This window comes from Nesoenas mayeri (genome assembly GCF_963082525.1).
Source record: "Nesoenas mayeri genome assembly, chromosome: 2".
Classification (NCBI taxonomy): domain Eukaryota; kingdom Metazoa; phylum Chordata; class Aves; order Columbiformes; family Columbidae; genus Nesoenas; species Nesoenas mayeri.
In genome coordinates, this window is record NC_137543.1 from 22,834,175 (window position 1) to 22,855,209 (window position 21,035).

Sequence of the window (21,035 nt, forward strand, 5' to 3'; positions counted from 1 at the left end):
CGGCGCGGAAAAGGCCGGCGGAACGGGCCGGCATGTTGCGGCCTGTGCCTGGAAAGCTCTCCCAGCGCCGCGGCCGGGTCGGCAGCCTAAGAGCCGGCCCGGCAGCAGCCGAGGGAAAGCGGCGAGGCCCGCCCGGGCCCAGGGGCTCCAGCCGCCGCCTCAGGGAGCCCCGCGCGTGCACCGCCCCGCCCCCGCCTAACCGCCAGGGAGTCGCTGTGGGGGGCACGTGGTCTTTTACGTCCCTGGTGCATGACGTCACCGCGCTCCGCGGGGCCTCCTCGACCAATCGGCGGCGCGCTTAGTGAAGGGGCGCCGCGCGGCGGCGCGCGCGCCAGTCAGCGCGAGGTTTACATCGCGGCCGCGCGCCGGCGCCCCGCCCTCCCCGGCGCGGCGCACGGAGGGAGGGAGAAGGGGCCGCTGGAAGTTAAGATGGCGGCGCGTGTGTGAGTGCGGTGCGGGCTGAGACTCCTCCCGGCGCCGTTGCGGCGGGCTCCTTCTTCCTCGCGCTCTGCGCCGCGGCGGGTGAGCTGAGGACTCCGCCGGTGGCCACGAGCAGCCCCGGGGGAGGGTCGGAGGCCGAGCGCCCCCTCCCCCGCCGCCCCCCCCGCCCCCATTGTGTGCCCGGCCCCCGCCCGCCCGCCTCCCTCCGCCGGGGGGGGCAGCGGCGGCGGCGCGGAACATGACCTCGATCCACTTCGTGGTGCACCCGCTGCCGGGCACCGAGGACCAGCTCAATGACCGGTGAGGGGCAGGCCGTGCGGCGGGGGGGCGGAGGGGAGGGGCGGGCCTGGAGGGGTCGGGCCCCTGTGGGTGAGGGGAGGGGCTGGTGGCGGCGGGGGCGCCCCGGGAGAGCCCCGGGGGAGCGGGCAGCGTCGGCCGCGGGAGACGTCCTGACAGCCCCGCCGCCGCACCGCGGAGCCGCAGGGCCCCGGCGCTTCCTCTCGCGGGGACCGGGCCGAGGAGCGGTGCGGGCCGCGCCGCACGCACCCGGTCTCTCCGGGCCGCCTCCGCCGTAAACTTTGCCCCCCGGGGGAGCGGGGGTGGGCGGCCGTGACCTTCGCCGCGGCCCGGCCGCCCCTTCCCGGCCCCGGCTGGGACTCCGGCCTGGCAGGGGAGTCCCGGCGTCTGCCCGAGGAAGTGGGTTCCCCGGGATCGAGGACGAGGAGGAGCGAGCATGTGTCCATATTAATCAGACCCGGAGCGAGGCAGACAATGCGGATGGGGATCGCGGTGTGTGAGAGAATGACGGGAGCGAGGATAAAGGAGCCGCGCGGCGGGGACGTTACACGCGCACGTACCGCCACTGTGCTCTGCCGTCCCCTTCGTGCACGCATTCTGTTAAATAAAAAGGAGGCCCGACCTCCGGACTGCCGATTGTGTGCGGCTTGGCTGGCGGAGGAATGACAGCTATTATAGGAGTGCAGTCTGCGTGGAAGCCTCGTAGCTAACTTTATGTTGGATTGGGGAAGAGAAATTGCAGGCCGAGGGTGAACTAGAGTGCTTGGGAGAAAATAACCAAATTTTTTTCTCTGCTTGATGTATATCTGAGCACTCTGGCTGTCAAATATTTCTCTTGTAGCAATTACTAATGGTATGTATTATAGCTTTAAAGTTTTACTTGTGCTCTTTTATGTAGAAATTCCTAAGAAATGTGTAATTATTCATCTTTAGTTTCTTATAAATTTGTGTGAGCAAACTGAGGTCTTTAATCATCACTGGATAGGAAACTACATATATTTTTACACTATAGACAAATGCTATTTAACTTTTCTAAATAGCTAAATATTTATAAGTCTTAAAAAGTATGGGCTCTTGGCTATATTCGTCTAGTTTTGATCTTACAAGGTTTCAGAGCAGGTCAGGGTACAGCTCACTTCACTGTTGTTTGTAGTTAGGTCCCTTTTCCTAGACCACTCTTTGCTGAACATGCCTCTGTTAAAAAACAGCTGAGGTTTGAGGGCTCATGATGAGGAAAATAGGTCATTGTAAAGTTAAATTTTCTGCCGACTACATCATCCATGCCCTTAACAGAGAATAGAAACTTCTAGTATAAAGTGGGTCTGAAACCTGAAGTCTGTTAGTGTGGAGTATATTTTGTCCCTTAACCTGATAATACATTTTACAGGATCCTGCTTTCTAGGAGGCATACCCATTCCAGAGGGATTGACTGGCTTTCTCCACAGTAATACATTCAAATTTGGCACACATCATCTTTCTTTAGAGTGGCAGACAGAGAGGTGATGCTGTACTAGGAGTTCTTCAGCTTCTTCATTGCACTGTTTCGATTTAGGATATCTAGGACTTTGAACTTGAAAGGGTCCCAGTGTAGTGTGGTGTGTGGGTTTTTTTAATGTTGATAGGCCCCTAGAAAACATTTAGCATGCAATTATCACACTTTGCTCAGAGAGAGCTCATCTGTTTTTTCTTTAGTGTCACCTGCTTTGTTGGCTTATTGATGTTAAATGTGATGCCCCTTCAGTCTTCATAATGCTTCCTAATTTTTTTTTTCACTTCTTACCGTAGCAGCAGCTCTTACAACTTCTGTTTGATACAGGAAGCTTCATAATGTGTGGTAATTAATATATGGAGAAAACTGCAGAAGTGCTATTAAGTAGTGACTTATGCTGAAAAATCAAGTGGCTCCTTGATCTGAGCTGCAAGTCATAAATTTCCACTTCAGAAATATAATTTTACTGGAAGTGTGATAGCTGTATATCAGAACTTGTAATGCAGTGAAATCAGAATGATTCATCAGTAGGGCTGAGGCACACACATATGTGCTAGAAATGCCAGTTCAATTTCATCAGTAGCATTGCTGCTTATTACTGTTCTGTCAATATAGATCAGGCTCTAGATAGCTTAATAAATTCTCATATACTTGCTCACAAAAGTTGGGATTTTTGAGCATATCTCTCTCTGATGTTTCTTTGCCCTTGTATGCTCTATAGGCTTTTTTTGAGTCTGCGCTGCAGACAGTGGTCAGTAGCCCAAGTTAGTTTTTTCGTGTCTGCATTCAGATTGATAATTGCTTCTCAAAATCTGATTCTTGGGCCTGTAATTCTGCATGGTGTGCTTTCATTTGTAGTGTACGTAGAACATGATCAGTTGTATTGCTTTCAGTAATGGATCTGTGCATCTATGGAGTGATCACATTTTAAAACACATGGGGTTTATCAATGCAATCCCTGTGTGTTCAGGTTGCATGACAGTTTTGTATTTTTATAATCAAGTATTTTATACATTAAGCTTAATAATCAGTGTAGATGTGTGAAGGGGGTAAGTGTATTAGGAAAGCATCCTTCTCCTGAAGTATTGCTCTGCTGTTAAGCAGTCTCCAAAAGGTGAGGAGGCAGGTTTTTTTCCAGTTTGTTTTGGTGCAGTTTGTGTCATTCTCTTTTACAGTGTTTTTCAGATTTTCTGTGTGATTTGTTTTCCCTCTTATTCATGCAGCGACTCAGAGAATGGTGAAACACTTTGAAGAAAAAAAGGAAAAAGTAACTATAGAACTAGAAATAATTGGGAAGACCCCTGAACATGCCTACTTATCATCTGAAAGTACTTCTTAACTACTATTTTCAAAAACGCTAGTTAACGTTGTACCTTGATGGTAGTTTTTAGACATCGCTCAAGTTGAAGCAGTGTTGGCTTGCAATTTTTCTCCCAAGCACTTCGTTCTCTGCAAGCTGAATTTGAAAAGTTTAACAGGAAAAAAAATTGGCATGGCCTGCAGTTTGAGAAACAACTCCATAAAGTATTTGGGATTTAGCTAACAAATGGCTTTATTTTTTGAAAAGAGATGCCCAGCTTCTGCTGCAGTGGGTGTTAGATATATTTTGTTATTATTCACCCGTTTTGTGTGAGTTTCAGGGTTGGAGACTTTGTGCTTTGTGACGGAAGTTTGACACGCAATTTCATAGATAGGTCAATCTTAGTACATTCTACTTAATATATTTTTAAATTTTATATCGGGTTAGGAAGTGGGTGTAACCATGACAAATAACCATTTCTTGGCTGTTACGAAACCTCACAGGAGCAGTTTAACTTGCTACTCTGTAGAATGAGGAGTCTTTTACCTTCTGTGAGTGGCTTACTGTACATGAACTAACCTTCAGAGACAGGATTCATTTCAAGGCTTTGCCTTTGTTTTTACCTTATGCTAAGCAAATTCTTGTCAGCTAAGCTATGTATGGCCTAGCATAGGCTAAGATACCATTTTTGAAGTGGTCATTGATGCAATGTTAATGTGCTTTTTTTCTCTCCTCTTGAAAATGATATGTAATGAATTTGGTTAAATGGAAGATATTCTGAATTTAAAATGAGCGTTAGGAAGCGGTGTGTAAGTTTACTTGTTTCAAAGAGTTTACTGTGAGAAATGTGACCAAGAAAAGTTTGTTCGAAGCTTCAGTGTGTATATACAATCAGCCAAGGGAAGAAAGGATTATCTTGCTTTTACGTTTGTTTTCCTTAATAATATCTTCAATGCTTTTATCTGTTATTTGAATGTTACTTACTTTAGGCCATGTCTGCACTGAAAAATTAACTTCTGTACTATATGTTGCCTGCATTGTTTGCACCCTCCGATAATCAATTTCTGTGGAAAAAAGTACCTAGCAAGAACATAGCCTGTTAGTCTGTGCCTGTGTATCTCATAGCTTTTGTACATGCAAACATTATTTCGAGGTAACAGCCAAGTGATCAGTGGATGTGTTGGCTGCTACTCTGGCAGATTTTCTTACCCCAACATTGCATTTACTGATGAGCAAATCTGTTAAAAATACCAAGCAGATGTTTCTGGAAGGAGCCGGCGTAGGGTGTGGTATGATTGTGTGCAGGGAGCCAGCAGGGATGTGGAGCTGGTGTCCTGGCCCCAGATGTCTGCTGGAGCCGTGCATGGAGAGGGAGCTGCTGATAACGCCGGTGCTCAGCCCTGAACTGCCGCACTGTGTCTGCAGGCGCGCTGGGAGAGTGCCTGTCCTCTTGTGCTGAAGGAGGCATCCCCAGTGTGAACTTCCCTGGTGTTACTTGCATGTAATCTGCATTGCTGATCGAATTTGGGGGGGAAGAAAGGATTAATAGACTTGTTTCTAAACACAAAACTGGCAAGTTGTGTGCAGACAATACAGTACTTTCAGCTCAAGTGGTCTATTTATTTTGATGCACTTTAAACCATTTCCTAATCTACTTCAGCAAGAGTGAAGTTAGGCTATCTCAAACAGGAGGAGATGGTTAAATTACAGAGAAACCGTTGCTTATGTAGTACTTTAGTTCCCTGAGTTACAGTTGCTTGATGATACTTTAGTCATGGGAGAAGTGGTGACTTTGGTTTTGGGATTAATTTATTGAAAGCATAGCAAAATTTAAATTGACTTCTTTTAGAAGAGAGTGAGGGAATGGCATGACTATCATGGCATCATTATGATCATCAGACTTGAAGTTGGAAACACCTTTTAAAAATATGATGTTTTAGTTGCATCAAAAGATTATAGGTTTCATACATGGAGAAGCAGTGCACTAAGATTTGATCTTATTTCAGTATTGTTATTTAAGGATGATAATTTGGGATATTAAGCATCAGAACTTATACATAAGCATTATTTTATATTTGTTTGAGTGTGGAAGGTTATTTAGGCACATGACAGTAGTTTAGGCCTTTTTGGATTTTGCTCTGCCAGAGGCCTCTTCTTGTTAAAATTGTTTGCTGTGCCCCAGACATTGCTTTTTAGAGAGCATGTATGTAATTGTCTGTGAATGTTCTTGCTTAAACTTCCCCGAAATGTTGTAAGTCAAAGTGATTGCTCTCTTCTGAAGGGGGGAGGTTTCTTTTCCCCACTTCTTACCTTGCACTAACTTTTAAGTGCCTGATCCCACAGTAAACTGACTTAATTTGCTAAAATAATATGAAGCTAACCTGGGTGAAGAGAAGTAAATCCAGTTTTGTGGATTTGAAAGTTGAACTGGTGTATCTCCTTGTTGGGTGAGCATCAGAGCAGATGAATAAGGGGAGATTTTGAGAAGTGCTGCAGGAGGGAGAGTTGGGAGTGAGGAACAGGGAGGAGCAATCAGGCTTGAGTTCCTTCCATTTTGAAAGCAGCAAGTTTATTTTGGCTACTGTAATGTGAAACTGTACTGTGTATGTGATCTGGGCTGCGAGTAGTTGTGACTTGTCACAAGGAATTTAGTAAAACAGTAGTTGGGGCACAAATTTCCTTCTCAAATTATCTATGTGGTTTGGGCATTATTTGTTTTTAGACCAATGATAGAATAAGATTAATGGACAAAAATATTAATAGCTGTATTTTAGTGTTGGCAGTGCATGTCAGAGCTATCAGAAAACAACTTTTCTAATCCTAAGAACAGCAAGGTATTGGCCAATGACATTTATGTCCTAATTAATGATAAAAGTTAAAATCTATAATCAATAGCCTACTTTTAAGGTAATTTTGGTATAGTGTGTGTTTATTAGATGTTATAGTTACCATGTAGAATACTTTTGTAAAATAATGTTTAACAAAATTTGTAATTAAACCATAAAATAGATGTAAAGGGTATGATGCTTTTTTCTTGAACTGTCTAAAGTTTAAGTAGATAACTGTTCAGTACACAATTACATTTATGTGAAAAATTACTTAACATGTAAGAAAATACTATCAAGGATGTACCTAAGCATGGCTGGCAAAGCTCTGCAGTGTGTTGTAGCTGCCTTTTTACAGTTATGGCACAGTTAATTGTTTGTGACTTAAATGATATAGAAGGTAGTATGTATTTGAAAGTTACATAAAGAAGAAGGGGTTTCAAGGTAGCTTTTATTGTAGTGATTATACTAACAACAATCTAGGAAGTTAAATTTGCAAGATGTTCCCAGTAAAACCTGCTGTTTTGTCTGTACCTGCATTATCTCAACAGCCACTTATGCAGAAGAAAACCGTGTACATAAGAACTACTTGTGCTCTTCAGTTGCACAGACTTTTTTTTTTTTAAGGCTTGAATTCAGTGAAGTCCATAAAGGATTTGGCTCCTAGTAATAACTTCACAGAGAAGATGGGAAGATGGCAGTAGTGGGCATCTGTATATGCCCCAGAGAAAACATGAGGACAAGGCCTAGTTGTGGCTGGAGGATTTTAAATTGGGAGGAATAATTAGGAGAAAAATATTGAAATAAGTGTGCCAATGTAATTTTCAAAGTACGCATGTATTTTGTTCAAAGCTCTAAGCCTGTCAGTTTAAATGAGTATGATCACAGCACTGGTTAGTCCATGACAGCAATAATTATCCAGGTTTCAGATCTTAATTCTTCTTTCTGGCATAGAACTGTTTTAACAAAAAACTTTGTGCTCTGCTTTTGAAAGGCTTTCTGCACTTAAGAAAAGTGGTCAGCCAACATTGTCCTTTTCTCTTACCCTTCCCCTCCAAGAAAAATTAACTATTTTGTTCAAATAACTTTTTTGTTACATTTGAGACAGAATGTGTACCATGTCACTGATAAAAAGGTATGAATTTTGTCTATTCTGAACACTTCAAACGCACTGTAAAACTGAATAGAATGACATAAGGTTGGTGCACTAGTCATCTACTTTTATGTAAAACTGCCAGTTTGGATCCTGTTGAGGAGTGATGTAACTATTGAATTTGCCATCTTTGAAAATTTTGTCTTCCTCTCACAAATCTCACTGCTAGTGCCGGTGCTTGTCAGGGGAAAGTCTCATGGTAAATATGCCTCACCTCATCTTTCAGCAAAGCTTCAAAGCATGATATGTTTTACATTACCAATACACATTGGTACAGAAGAGTTTTGAATATTAATTTACTACCCTTTTGGAACACCCCAGCATGATTATTTTGTTGCAGTTCTAAAAATGATCTTTAGCATAGCATGTTAAAGTTAGTTTCATTGGCTAGTTTTTGTAATCACAGGTCTGTTGGTGTTATGCCCTAAAATGTCTCTCAGCAATTTCTCAAGTTGTTTACATCCACAATGGAGATGAAATGTCTATTTTCTGTAATTTTGTTTTGGACAGCTTTTTTTGATTAAACTGGTTACTACCTTTTATCAGAAAAGATACCCCAAAATAGCTTTGGTCCCTTATGTTGCTGATTTTGTTTTACATTATGGTGTTTTATTAAAGAATATACAATAAAAACCTTTGAAAATATTCACATGATTAGTACTATTTTGGACATCAACTGTGTTCAAACTTCTAACTATTGCCATTTTATTGCCAGCTGTGAGGTCTGTCAATTTAATTTGTGACAACCATAGTGTAACTCAACAGTAAAGCACAAAGTCTGCTGAATACCTCAATAATCTTACAAAATTTATCTTCAGAAAAAAGCAAACAAAAAACCCCAGTCAAACAGACCTCAAGGTGTGGTTTTTGTTTGGATTTTTTTTGCTTTTTACTCAACATAATCAGTATTGTGGACAGTTGGGAATATCTTGTTTAGTCTTGTGTGATTGATTACACACATGCAGCTGTAGGTTGCCTGTTCACTAGAAAACAGGCCAGAAAGAAATTGCTCTGTATGCAGGGCTTGGTGGTATTACTTTCTGCAGCATGTTTGCCATAATATCTGGTGAAGATGGATGCTAGTTTTTGGCTTTTTTTTATTATCCTGTGTAGAAATGGTAGTTGACTAGATTAGCCTGTGTTGAAACAGCATTTTAAAACTTTGCTTATGGTCTTTTGTTATGCTTCATTCTCTATTCTCCATTAGGTTTCCTCAAACTTTCACCTTTTTCACCTATGGGGTAGATTATCTCTTTATATGCATAGGTAGTTCTGATATAGTGAGATGGATCTTGATTATGATATCTGTATTCTACTAAAAATTATAATTTCACTATATAATTTCCAGCGTGGAGTCTGGCATTGACTTAATATGGAGAAATGTTTGTGCTACAGTGTTTTCACCAAAACCTTAACTGGAAAATAAGTACTAACCTATATGAATGCAGTTGAATGAGAGTTGTAGGCCTTACCCTGTTGCCATTTGAAGTCATTGGGGTTTGTCACTTCCTTCAGTAAGTGTGATATTTTAATTTCTTCTTCATCTCACAAAGTTAATTTTCTTAAGTGTGTTTTTCAGTGTTTTTCCTTTCATTTATAGTATGAAGTTTTGCTGTTCTCTATCCAGCCTTAAAATGATTTGAGTTGCATTTTTTCTTCGTTATAGTAAATATCAAAAAGGGTTCTTCTAAAAAGGATTTATGGTTTTTAATCCATCTTATATTGTCTTTCCTTTTAATATAACTGATTTATTGTTGTCTGACCTTTAATGAAGATCTCTTTTTTAGGCTATTGAAACTCTTCAGCTTTGATCACACTTTGTACATGAGTAGCAGCATCTTTTCCTTTTTTATTTTTCCTTTTCTTTCCTCATCTTTATTGACATAATTTTCTGACTTTGGCACAACGTATCTGTCTCTGGAGCAAAGACTTACAGGTCCTTAATAAAACATTCAAATGACACAAATCATGGCATCTTGCCGTTGTGGGGCAGATTGGGTAGGCAGAATGTAATCTGGCTGGGATTGCCCTGCTGCTGATGGGGAGTGTGGGGTGATAACAGGCTGGGTGGTGCAACAGCAAAAGCTTTATTTCTTTCTCTTATGATGCAAAATCTGTATCTGGCAGGAGTGTTACCTGAAATAGTATGGCTGTAGGCAAAATGTGAAGGAGGAGGTATGCAATGTGCTGTTTCATGTGTTCTTGTAGGGGAACCAAAACACTAGTTACACTGAGGGGAAGCACCTGGAGTTTTGTGGCTGTGGTACAGACAGGTGGAAAAAGAGAGAGTCTGTTTTTTTGGCAAAGCAAAACCAGTATTGTGATGAGCTGTGTGCCTCAAAAGCTGGGGGGCTTTTTGAGTTACTTTGCCTGCAGTGTGCATCTGATAAAGTGATTTGGCTGCTTATTTTTCTGGCATTGTGCTTGCTTTCTCTTCCCTATGCCAGGCCTCATTCCACTCCTATCTAAATCAAAGATGCAGTGTCTGAGAAGAAGGTTTTGGAGATGTATGTTGAGTAGAAGACAATGCAATGTCAGGAGAGGGAGTCTATGGTATTTAGAATGCAGTTTTAACAAGTCTGAAAAAGTGACATGCAGATAATACTGTGATATCAGCATTTTTGCTGAAGACTTCAAGCCCTGGAATTGGAGGAATTCGCAAGTAAGGGACTGGACATGCTAAATCATCTTTCCCTTTTGCTAAAACTAATTTAGCATGTAAGTCACCATGCTGGACTTTATTGCAAAGCCATTAGAATTCCGTATCCTGTTTGTGCTTTGTTTTTAATAAAATCACTTGTACAAAATACACTGTAGCTTTACTCCTGCCAAAGTATTTAATATCATGACAGTTCTTACTATAAGAAATATTTTTATAGTATTTGAAAGCTCTAATCAAAGGCCATTTTCCAGAGATGCACATAGTGGTCATGGCTTCCAAAAGCTTAGAGCAAGCATAAAAGGGGAAATGGTGGAGAGATTATGATTTGAGTTCCCGCAATAGCCTCAGCTGGGACCATACCCTTGTTCTCCTGGCTTTAAGCTGGTGTGCTGGTAAATACGTGGCCTCCCTGGTGGCTCATAATTAACTTGTGAAGGAGCTTTAACAATCTGTCACTATGGGACACAAAAAGGTTTTAAGATTTTACAATGACTGAATTTTTATTTTGATAGCAATTTTTTTTAGTGGAGTCACTATAGCAACAATCTGACAGTAGAAAATAGGAATTTTTTCCCCTTTGTCTAAACATGATCTTTTGAGTGTCACTCGTAGTCAAACAAGTGTACAGCTTCCTACCTACATTTTGGTAGCTGGTATTCCATATGTTGCTCAACGTAGTGATACTGAGTCACGTTATTTCATGTGAATATTTCTCAAGTATCCTTGAAGATAACTATGAGTTTCTAAATTTCCATTTTCTACATTTTACTGTCATGGAAGAATATAGTTACTGAAATGATGGATGGCTAAATAGCTTACAACTTTCATTGTTTTAATATTCAGAACTTGCACTCGATTGAATTGATTGATCCAATTGTTTAGCTTTTAGTGGTCTTCTGGATGAAGAAACAGCCTTCTGCTAAATATTAAACAGAAATTCTTTGCAACTTACAAAGACTTTGTGCAGTTGAACAGAATCTGGGAACACAGAATGATGATACGTTTTACACCAGAGAACAGATTTGTCTTGTACCGCCTGAATCTGCAACCCATGTTTTTGGAAGTCTGCTGCCATAGAATAACATCAGATTGAGACTGGCTCATTCTCCTGTAGTGTATTTTTCTTTTTTCCACTGGAACACCACTAGACATTTTGACAAGCTGTAGCTGTAGATCTACTTTACTGCTGGATCATCTGAATATTGTGCTAAGTAATGTGGAGATTTGCTGTAAGTGCTGTGTGCTAGTCCTGTCAGGATCATACCATTTGTGATTTCTTTCTCTTTATAATCAGACTTTTCATTACAACTTCCCGCCCCTGCCCCGAAAAGGAGCCATGCTATGTCACAGCTATTTTAGGATTAGGTGTTTGCTTATTTAAAAATGTAATTGACTTTATATTCCTCTTGTGCTAAGTTATGGCTGTACTTTGCACTGTGGGGTTTTTTTGTTTTATCTTTTTTTTTTTTTCCTAGATTATTCAGAAGGTGCTGTCTTCAGTGTCACTTAAATGATAAATCTGAGTAAAGAGTGTAAGTAGATTTTGAACTAGAGGAACCAGTCAGCCAGCCTGCCTAGAAATTTGTCATTAATCAGAGGAATCCAGTTCTGGCAAACCTGATGATGCATTTCATAAATCCTACGTGTGGCTCTTCCCTGGTCTTACTGAAGGGGGTCTGTTCCTGTTAGAGAAATCTGCTACTTCCATCTGGATATTTTACTACCTATCAGTATTTTTACTGAATGTCTAGATAGTACTTCTGAGACACTTCCCTAACTCCTTGGTGTAACTTTTTTTCTAAGCCACTGCCCTTATGGGGATTCTATAGCAAAATATGAGCTCTCAGCTTTCCAGTGGCAAAAAAATAGTCCTTTTGTTGCCATGCCTCCAAGACAAATATGTGGAAATCACATCCTGAAAGCAGTAAGCCTTGAGAATCACAGAATGGCTGAGGTTGGAAGGGACCTCTGGATGTCACTTTGTCTAACTTCTGTGGTCAGGCAGGGCTATCTGGAGCTGGTTGCCAAGGACCATATTCAGACAGCTTTTGAATAATTCCTAAGTATGGAGGAGGCTCCACAACCTCTCTGGGCAACCTGTGCCAGTGCTTGGTTACCCCCAGAGTAAAAAAAAATGTTTCCTGATGTTCAGAGGGAACCTCCTCTGTTTCAGTGTTTACCCGTTGCCTCTGGTCCTGTCACTGGGCACTGCTGGAAAGAGTTACACCCTCCCTTTTATATATGTTGATAAGATTCCCCGGAGCCTTCTCTTCCCCAGGCTGAACAGTTCCAGCTCTCTCAGCCTTTCCTCATAGGAGAGATGCTCCAGACCCTTCATTATCTTTATTGCTCTTCACTGGACTCTCTCCAGTATGTCAATGTCTGTCTTGTTCTGGGGAGGCACGAACTGGATGCGGGATTCTAGGTGTGGTCTCAGCAGTGCTGAAATAAAGGGAAGGATCACCTCTCTCATCCAGATCATTAATGAAGATGTTGAACAGGACTGGACCTGGTACTGACCCCTGGGGGACACCAGTAGTCACTGGCCTCCAACTAGCGTTGGTGCCACTGACCACCACCCTCTGGGCCCAGCCATTGAACCAGTTTTCAGTTCACATCACTGTTGGCTCTTGCATCTGTACTTCATGAGCTTCCCTGTGAGGATCTTATGAGACACAGGATGAAAAGCCTTCCTGAAGTCTAGGTAGACAAAATCCACTGCTTACTCCTCGTTCTCCTATACAGTGATATGGAATCTGCCTTGATTTCTTAAAAACTAGAGCTGAAAGATAAGCTTACCCTCTTTGTAAGGTGAAGAAGAAGGCTAAGTCATTTTACCCACCTGTGCAGTGTGTGTTTAATTCTGAATGTTAGATACTGGTGGGTATCCATTTTTAACCTTCTGACATCCTTGCCACTATCCTATATTTGCCATTTTTTCTTGTGCTGCTTTAATCATGTTGTGGACTAGTGTATACCATACTTTAGATATAGGTCATTATCTGTATGTGGTGTGGTATCATGAAATAATAATGGTCTACTGTAAGGAAATTTACTTTCTGCAATCACTGTATTGTGTGAAGACATTTCAGTGATATTGCAGAAAACTGTTTTCAAGAGATTGATTAGTTTGATGTTTGCCATATTAGCTTTCTACTATAGCTTACTTATTCAGCACAGTGTGTTACCCTTGCCCCAGAGGAGACTATTAAATGGTCAGAACTACCTTTATCAAGCAAACTGACAGCCTTACAAAATAGAAAGTAAAGTTTGGGAGCCGTATTTTGTAAACCCATGTCAGCTGATACCATGAAACATAAGAATAGCTGTTCCAGTCAGACAAGAGGTACATCTTTTTTTCCTTCCTGTTCGTGACAGTGACCGGTGCTAGATGACAGAAGAGTGTTAGAATAGGGCAAACATGGAGTGATGCTTTTCCAGCTTCTATGAATTTGCAGCTCAATTTTTTCCTGAGCAGTAGGTGTTGGTTTAATATGTGACAACTGAATAGTTGTAGTTTATATTTCATGGAGTGTGGAGAGGATGTGGTGTAAGCCTTGGTACACCTGGTTACTGACTGAGCAGAGCAGTGACTTTCTTTGTCATCTTGTTTCAGTGATCCTGTATGTTATTATATTCTAAACACATTATCCCACTCCAGTGCTGAGTAGTATTGGTTACCTTGGAGGCTGTCATTTTTACTTGCACTTGGCATTTTTTTTTCTTATGTGCATTTCTGTACATTTTCTAAAGAAAGTGTTTTTTCAACTTCATTTCTTCATTTGTTCCATTAGGAGAAAGGTGTTTGGTACAGGACCTGTGGAGGGCTGCCTCTTTGGAAACTGGTTTCTAATGTTTGAGGTGGCAATCAGGACATGACAATCAGAGATGCTTTTGCATGCTGTATTATGGCATGGAAGATAGCTGGATATGACTTTATATCAATGACAGCATCCAGTGCCAAGACATCCTGGGATCAGGAAACAAAGATAGTACATTTGCTTAAGCTTCTCATTGGTGTCCATTTTCTGCGTTCCTGAGACTGTTTTCATGGCACTGATAGACAGGCACAGGAGTTCCTTTCCACGTGATTCTGGATCGGCAAGTGTGAGAGAGCTTTGATCTGGAGGCTGTGCAGCTCTGCTGGGCTGACACCTGGCAACTGGCCATGGAGCTGCCTCCTTGGCTCTGTCTTGCTGCGCTCAGAGCGCTTCAGGGTCTCAAGTGATGGACAGAAATCAAGGTTGTATTTACTTTTTAAGTGTTGATAGGTAAGTTACTCAGTACTGTTTTCTAGTGCTTGAGTTTTTTGGTTTGGTGTTTGTTTTTTTATTGTTGGGGTGTGTGTGTGTGTGGGTGTGTGTGTGTGGGTGTGTGTGTGTTGTTTTTTGGGGTTGGTTTGTTTGTTTCCTTCTCTCCCCCCTTGAATATTTGCTTATTGTTAGCCTTCCCTTAGAAAAGCGTTGTATCAGTTCTTGCATGCTTCTTTCTGCTCTGGTATGAAAGTCACAGAATCATAGAATCATTTCAGTGGGAAGAGACCCTCAGAATCATCTAGTCCAGCCGTAACCTAACCTAACTCTAGCACTAAACCATGTCCCTAAGAACCTCATCTAAACGCCTTTTAAACATCTCCAGGGATGGTGACTCCACCACCTCCCTGGGCAGCCTGTTCCAATGCCTGACAACCCTTTCCATGAAGAATTTTTTCCTAATATCCAATCTAAACCTCCCCTGGTGCAACTTGAGGCCATTTCCTCTTGTCCTATCAAGTCTCATAAGTTTGTTGGCTTGCGGACTTCATTGATGTATTAAGTTGTCTTAAAGAGGTCTGATCACTTACAAAAATCTACCAGGGCTAAATTATTTTTATTCTTAATTTCCCTACTCAAAGTTGTTTCTCATACTAAGCTGGTTGGTTGGTTGGTTTGTTTTTAAATTAACCTTTCCTTTTCATCTTCTGCAACTTGTACCAAAAAGATGAACACTCTTGTGGTGGGACCCGCCCATTGTGTCTGGGACTTTGGTGTTACTTGCTGAGTACTGAAAGACTTCCTTCCTTCTAGAGACATGCAGCATGCAGATATTTTATTTTACATCTTTACAGTTAAATGCTTTGTTTGAATTTCTTCAGTGATTAGCGTGAGCGTAATTCCCTTCTATTCTGCTCAGCTTGGAGAGGCTAGAAATTGTAGCTGTAAAACAAAATCGAAGCAATCCCTACTTGGATTGGACAAACTGACTTTTTGTTTTCCTCACAACTATTTTTGGGTAATTTTTTATAGGGATATTTAAAGAATGTGTGTCTTTATACAGGAGCCATAATCACTAAACTTTTTGTCTAAAAGCGTGGCAAGCTAGTGCATTTCCCCAGAAATTTGCTTGTGAACAAAGTATATGTTGCATTCGGCTTCATCCTTTGAAATAGCTTAATTGCCTTTAATGAGAATTTTTCAAAGCTTATATTGTCCAGGCATTCGTATTGGAGATTCGTTTTACCACAGAATGGTCTCAGTGGAAGTGTTGACCTTCCCTAATGTGAGAATTGATTAAATCATATGTGCCTGTACCTCTTTCTCCAGTTTCTCTCAGTTGAAATTATGGAATGATGTTGTTAAAATTAACCTGATCTTGAATATGGGTGTCATATTTTTCCTTCAGAGGGTCAGTAGAAAGATACCATGCAACTGTGCAAGGAGAAAGACTTAGATTGCTGCAGGAAATTTTTTGGTGAAATTATGTGGAGTTTTTATTGGCACAAACATATTCTGCATATAGAGTATACAAACACATCTTTCTGCTTTACTCTTGTTTCCCGCTGGTTTAGTTTTGTGACTGGTGTTCATGCAGATGCTGATGGCAGCACAAGGCAGGCAGAGAGGTGGGGTGAAACCAGGGATGTGGTGCTGGGGATCTTCTCCTTTTTCACTTGGTGGTGTTTTGTGTCAGATTAAACTCCTCATAGATCTCTAGGCTATTGGGCAGTAATTTTGCTATTGCAGCAATTGCATAGGATGAGATAATTTTTACTTTTTTTTTTTCTTTTTTTTCTTTCTGTAGAAGAGTTTAGTACTTTCAGCATGGTCACTTATATCCTTCTCTGCTCCTGCCGCTTAAATGTTGGCAGGAACCTCTTTTCAATAACATTGGATCTCACTTGACCTGTGCTTGTTGCAGTAGACCTGCACTCTTGAGATTGGCATTACTAATAGATTAACTGAGTATGCAAGTCTTAGCTTTCTGTGCATATTTCTTGCCCATCACTTGATTATTTTTTACAAGTAAAAAAGGCTTATGATTTGTTACAAATTGAAAAATGTCTGTTTCTTTGATGTGCTCAGGTTTTGTGACACAAAGCTCAGATAAAGAAGCTTTAAATGTTGCTCAAAGGCTAGTCTAGTAGCCATGTCCAATAAAGCACTGCTCTGTTTGGCATCAGCTTTTCATTTAGGCAGTGCAGTGAACTTAAGGGTAGGTCTTCCTATTCTATAATTATTACTTATGCTTGCCAAGAGAAGTGTTAGTGGAAAACTAGTCAAAATTCCTATAGGTGATATAGTTAAGACATGAAAGTTCAGGGATGTTTAACTGTTGATATATTATGCAGCAGATCCCTTCTTGCTTTATAAAACTGTACAGTAAGCTATGGAGTGTATGCTGTTCATCTTCAGGGTTCATTCTGCATTCTTCCACAGTAGTTCGTTCTTGTGGGCTGCCTTTCATGCAGATTGTATGTGAAGTTTGTGTTCTCTCTCTCCCTTTTGGGGGTTGTCTTCACAGAAACCTTACCAGTGTAATTACTCCTGACCTGTGTGGAGTGATTGTGGCTGGAAATCAGGAGTGTGAAATTGCCTACTGACAAACCAACAGCCTGCCTGCGATAGCAAAAGGCGATTCTAAGCACGTTCACTGCCTTCCTGCTGTCCTTTCACTGTGGCTCTTTCTTGTGCTTGAAAGTTACTTCTATCAGTATAAATTATCTTGTTTCTCAAACAGGCATATATCTTCTTTCTTCCCCTCAGGATAAGTGCTTTAAACACTGTTGATAACATTAAGGTTTGGATCTTCAGACCTCTAATCTGTATTCTTTCTCACGCTCAAGGGCTGCAAGTAACTGGTCTGTTGTCCATACTAGTCTGTGTGGAGAAATTGAAGTGAAGCAAGTAAAAAGGGTTAAAGACATGGATTAAACAGAGGAAAGCAGCACTGATGTGCATGTGTTTTTTGTTAGGTTTTGAAAGGTGTTGCTGGCTAAGAAGGATGTTTGTGGAATGCTATGATGAATGCGGTACCAAAGTTGGGATTATTTTTTTTTATTAGGAAGACCTTGCATTATTTTCACAGGATTCATTTTTGTTTTATATATTAATATAATGTGAATATTCTGACTAAAATTGGAAACTGTTTAGGGACTTCTTCTGATTGCTTGTCACCTTTGGGAAGAAAGGAGCCCAAATTTTACCTGAGATGCCTGCTTAATATTAGAAGAGTATCTTTGCTGCCTGGAAAGGATCTTTTCTAAGTGGATTAGAAATTCTCTTAGAAATTATTGCTTTGGTTTCTACTTTTGGGCACCATGCCCTCTAAACAGGAGTGGTCTGTGGGTTGGCTCTTTTTTTGGATTCTGGATTCTGTTCATCCATTTGGTGAGGTGCCATGAAAGTGAGATGGAAGTACTTTTAGAAACATTTTTTCCTTTTTAATAGGGCGATGTTTTACATAACCCTTTATATAGTGAATTTTCTCTGGATTGTTTCTTCTACTAGTCAGAGTTTGTTGTTCATCCCTTTTGATGCTGTCTTTTGTGCATCTGTTCTCCTGTCTTTTCTGTTGTGGGGAACTTACTGGCATGTTGTTGGGTGCTATGCCACATACTTTGATTTTCTAGAAAATTGTAATCCTGTCTGCTCTAGGATACTGTATTCAAGCTTATATGAGGAAACACGGGTATATGTACAGTTAATGTTCATTGCTTCATCTGCTTGTTTTGTGTGTAAAGTTGTAAATGATGGTAATAAGGCAGGAGTAGTGCTTTTTAATAGTGGCTTCCAAAACACATGGGAATGCAAGAAAACATGGGTTTTATGGCAAGATAGTAGGTGGAGTGGTAGAACTCTAAAGTAAAAAACCCTCCAAAACAAAAACCTGATTTGATGCTGAACAACATCTAGTTCTTATACAGGTGCCCAACACCAAATAGTGTTTATATCAAGCTTCATTAAATGTGGTGGTAAGTTGTTCTCATAATGTCATAAATATGCTGCATAAGTGGATGTGGTACACTGTGGAGGATGTGTTTCAAGCAACAGCTTCATTTCTTTTTCTTTCAGATTAAGGGAAGTTTCAGAGAAGCTGAACAAATATAATTTAAACAGGTAAGGTGTATCACATGCTGCTGTAAATCATTTAGGAAAATATCATTTTTCTGACAGCAACAAGAAGCAAATGATGGTACTGTAGATATGGCCTTAGCCTCAATACTACTAATACTGAAGTTCAGAAATGCTTCAGATAACACAGTGCTTATATTAGGAAGAAAATGGTAGATTTTCAGTTATGATAAATTATATTATTAAATACTCTTCTTATGAAATGACTCCTTAATTTGAAGTATAACCCCTGTTGTTTATTGCAAATGACCTTTTAAAGTTTTTTTTTCCTGCATTTTCTGTGCTTAATGTTTAAAAATACATTGTCGTTGCTTCAACTAATGTATGTTTAGTAATTCTTGATTCTTAATTTTTATATCGGTAACTGTCATTGCACATTGTTCCTTCCACATACGACTTGTTTTTTATTTTTTTCGGACTTCAAAAGTTTTAAAATGTTATACATGCTCACTTTTTGTTTTCAGCCACCCCCCTTTGAATGTATTGGAACAGGCCACTATTAAACAGTGTGTGGTGGGACCAAATCATGCTGCATTTCTTCTTGAGGTAAATTACTTAAATCTCTTCAGATAACTGTATGGTTGCAAGTTTGTTAAACAATTTGATGTTAAAATAATTATTTTTAACATTCGTCAGTTACTGAAGACTTGGGTTTGTTTGTATTTTTTTTTCTGGAACTTGTCTTACATTTCCATTTTAGACACTTGGTTTTCTTGTTTTAAATATAGGATGGTAGAGTCTGCAGGATTGGCTTTTCAGTTCAACCAGACAGATTGGAATTGGGTAAACCTGATAATAATGATGGGTAAGAAATGCTTTTCTTCATATTATATTATTATTTTGAACTGGATAAGCAGCTTTGCTGCTTTTTTGGTTTTGCGTTTGTTTGTTTTTAAATTAGATTGCCTTTGGAATGGGTACTTTGAGTAGATACATAATGTTTACGGTGATGCAGCCAAACAGCCTAGCTTGACATACTGGTGTAGGAATAAATGATTCTAAAAGAAGTGAGATAGGATTTCTTTAACTTCAAGAAACAAACCCTCCAAAAGTAATCCTTGTGAAAGAAACTGTGTTAAATTGTTAAGCTTCATGTAGAATCCACTCTGAAAGTGGTCTCATCTGGAGAGGCTCACTTTTTAGACATGTCTTCAATCCAGGTAAGTCCCCTTAATAGGACTGTTTAATGGTTCATATTTGAATGTAAACCACTTGATGTCGAAGTGGCATACTCATGCTCAGGTTTATGGATAGAACACCTAACACCTGGTGATTACAATTTGTACACATACGCTAACTGAAAACTTACTGCAGTGGCTAACTCAAATCGCTAATTAGCTTAATGTGTATTTGCAACTGTGCTATTATGGATTGCCGATGTACGTAAGATCTGTTAGGCATGCTTTCCGCTTTCTTTTTTCCGGTGTACCTCTTAATATACAGTTAGATTAGTTTGGAATATTCCCCAAGGGTGTTGCTTAAGCTGGTATGTTACCAGACTAAGTCCCTGAGAATTTAGACCTGGGATTCCAGGTTTTGTTCTTAACCCATTTGGGATTGTTTTGTGACTGATTTACCATCTTTTACTTTCAGTTCAAAGTTGAGCAGTGGCTCAGGGGCAGGAAGGACATCCAGGCCAGGCAGGACTAGTGACTCCCCATGGTTTCTGTCTGGTTCTGAAACTCTGGGCAGACTGGCAGGCAACACCCTTGGGTAAGTTTTGCTAGGACTGAGGCTGCAATCTGTTTGTTCCATATTTCAGTATATGTGTATACACATATATAAATTGTATGCAGTATGTATAAGGGAACGTACAATTACAGCAGTTGTGTAGGTAGGGTATAATTAAAAAACAACTTTATTGACTTGGTTAAAATGACAGATATGCCAAGTGACCCTCCAGTACCTAGGATGCAAAGCATTCTTCATATATAGTGTGAAGAATAATATGATTTTGGCTATCTTGTCTTTTTTTTTTTTTTAATGCTTTTTAGTTCCTTGATTTTGAAAAGAATGTTTTTAGAGGGACACTATCAATTTAAAGCCTGATAGGCTAGCAGCATTACGTAAAATGAGCTCATTTATGCAGCAAGAATCTTTATTATCTACGTTTGCAGGCCTTTGTGTGTTCAGTTTTATTGTGCCTTCTTCTCTCCTGCCCCAAGTAATATGGTGTTTTGTTAGTTGGGGTCTTATGCATAGTATAGGAAGGGAACATTTGGAAAAGATTGTTGCTCAGAACCTTTACAATTGTACTGTTTACTAAAGGTACTATACAGATTTACTTGTTTTATCATTACTTTTAAAATTGATGGTGTCCCTTTATACAGCAATGTAAATTACATAATCACAGTGAACTCTTCCTTATGTGCTTTTGTAAGACATGTGGAACAGTGCTTCTCCTAAGGTCACTAACTGTAGTAAGGAGAATTGCATTCACAAACTGTGTTTTTTGTGTGTGAATGATTTGTTGAGAGG

The 21,035-nt window shown here is 40.4% G+C and overlaps 1 protein-coding gene across 12 annotated transcripts in view; it reads left to right on the forward strand.

Moving 5' to 3' along the window:
• The first annotated feature begins 394 nt into the window (after positions 1–394).
• The window catches only part of UBR5 (ubiquitin protein ligase E3 component n-recognin 5), an 85,813-nt gene continuing 65,172 nt past the window's right edge, over positions 395–21,035 (forward strand). For 11 of the 12 annotated variants that reach the window (XM_080340639.1, XM_080340644.1, XM_080340649.1 and 8 more), the window contains exons 1-5: positions 395–741; positions 18,498–18,542; positions 19,022–19,103; positions 19,286–19,362; positions 20,151–20,270. In XM_080340639.1, coding sequence (XP_080196765.1) covers positions 680–741; positions 18,498–18,542; positions 19,022–19,103; positions 19,286–19,362; positions 20,151–20,270 — 386 coding nt within the window. In that variant the 5' untranslated portion in view covers positions 395–679. The remainder of the gene's footprint in view (positions 742–18,497; positions 18,543–19,021; positions 19,104–19,285; positions 19,363–20,150; positions 20,271–21,035) is intronic. The other variant, XM_080340640.1, reaches the window with a different exon arrangement.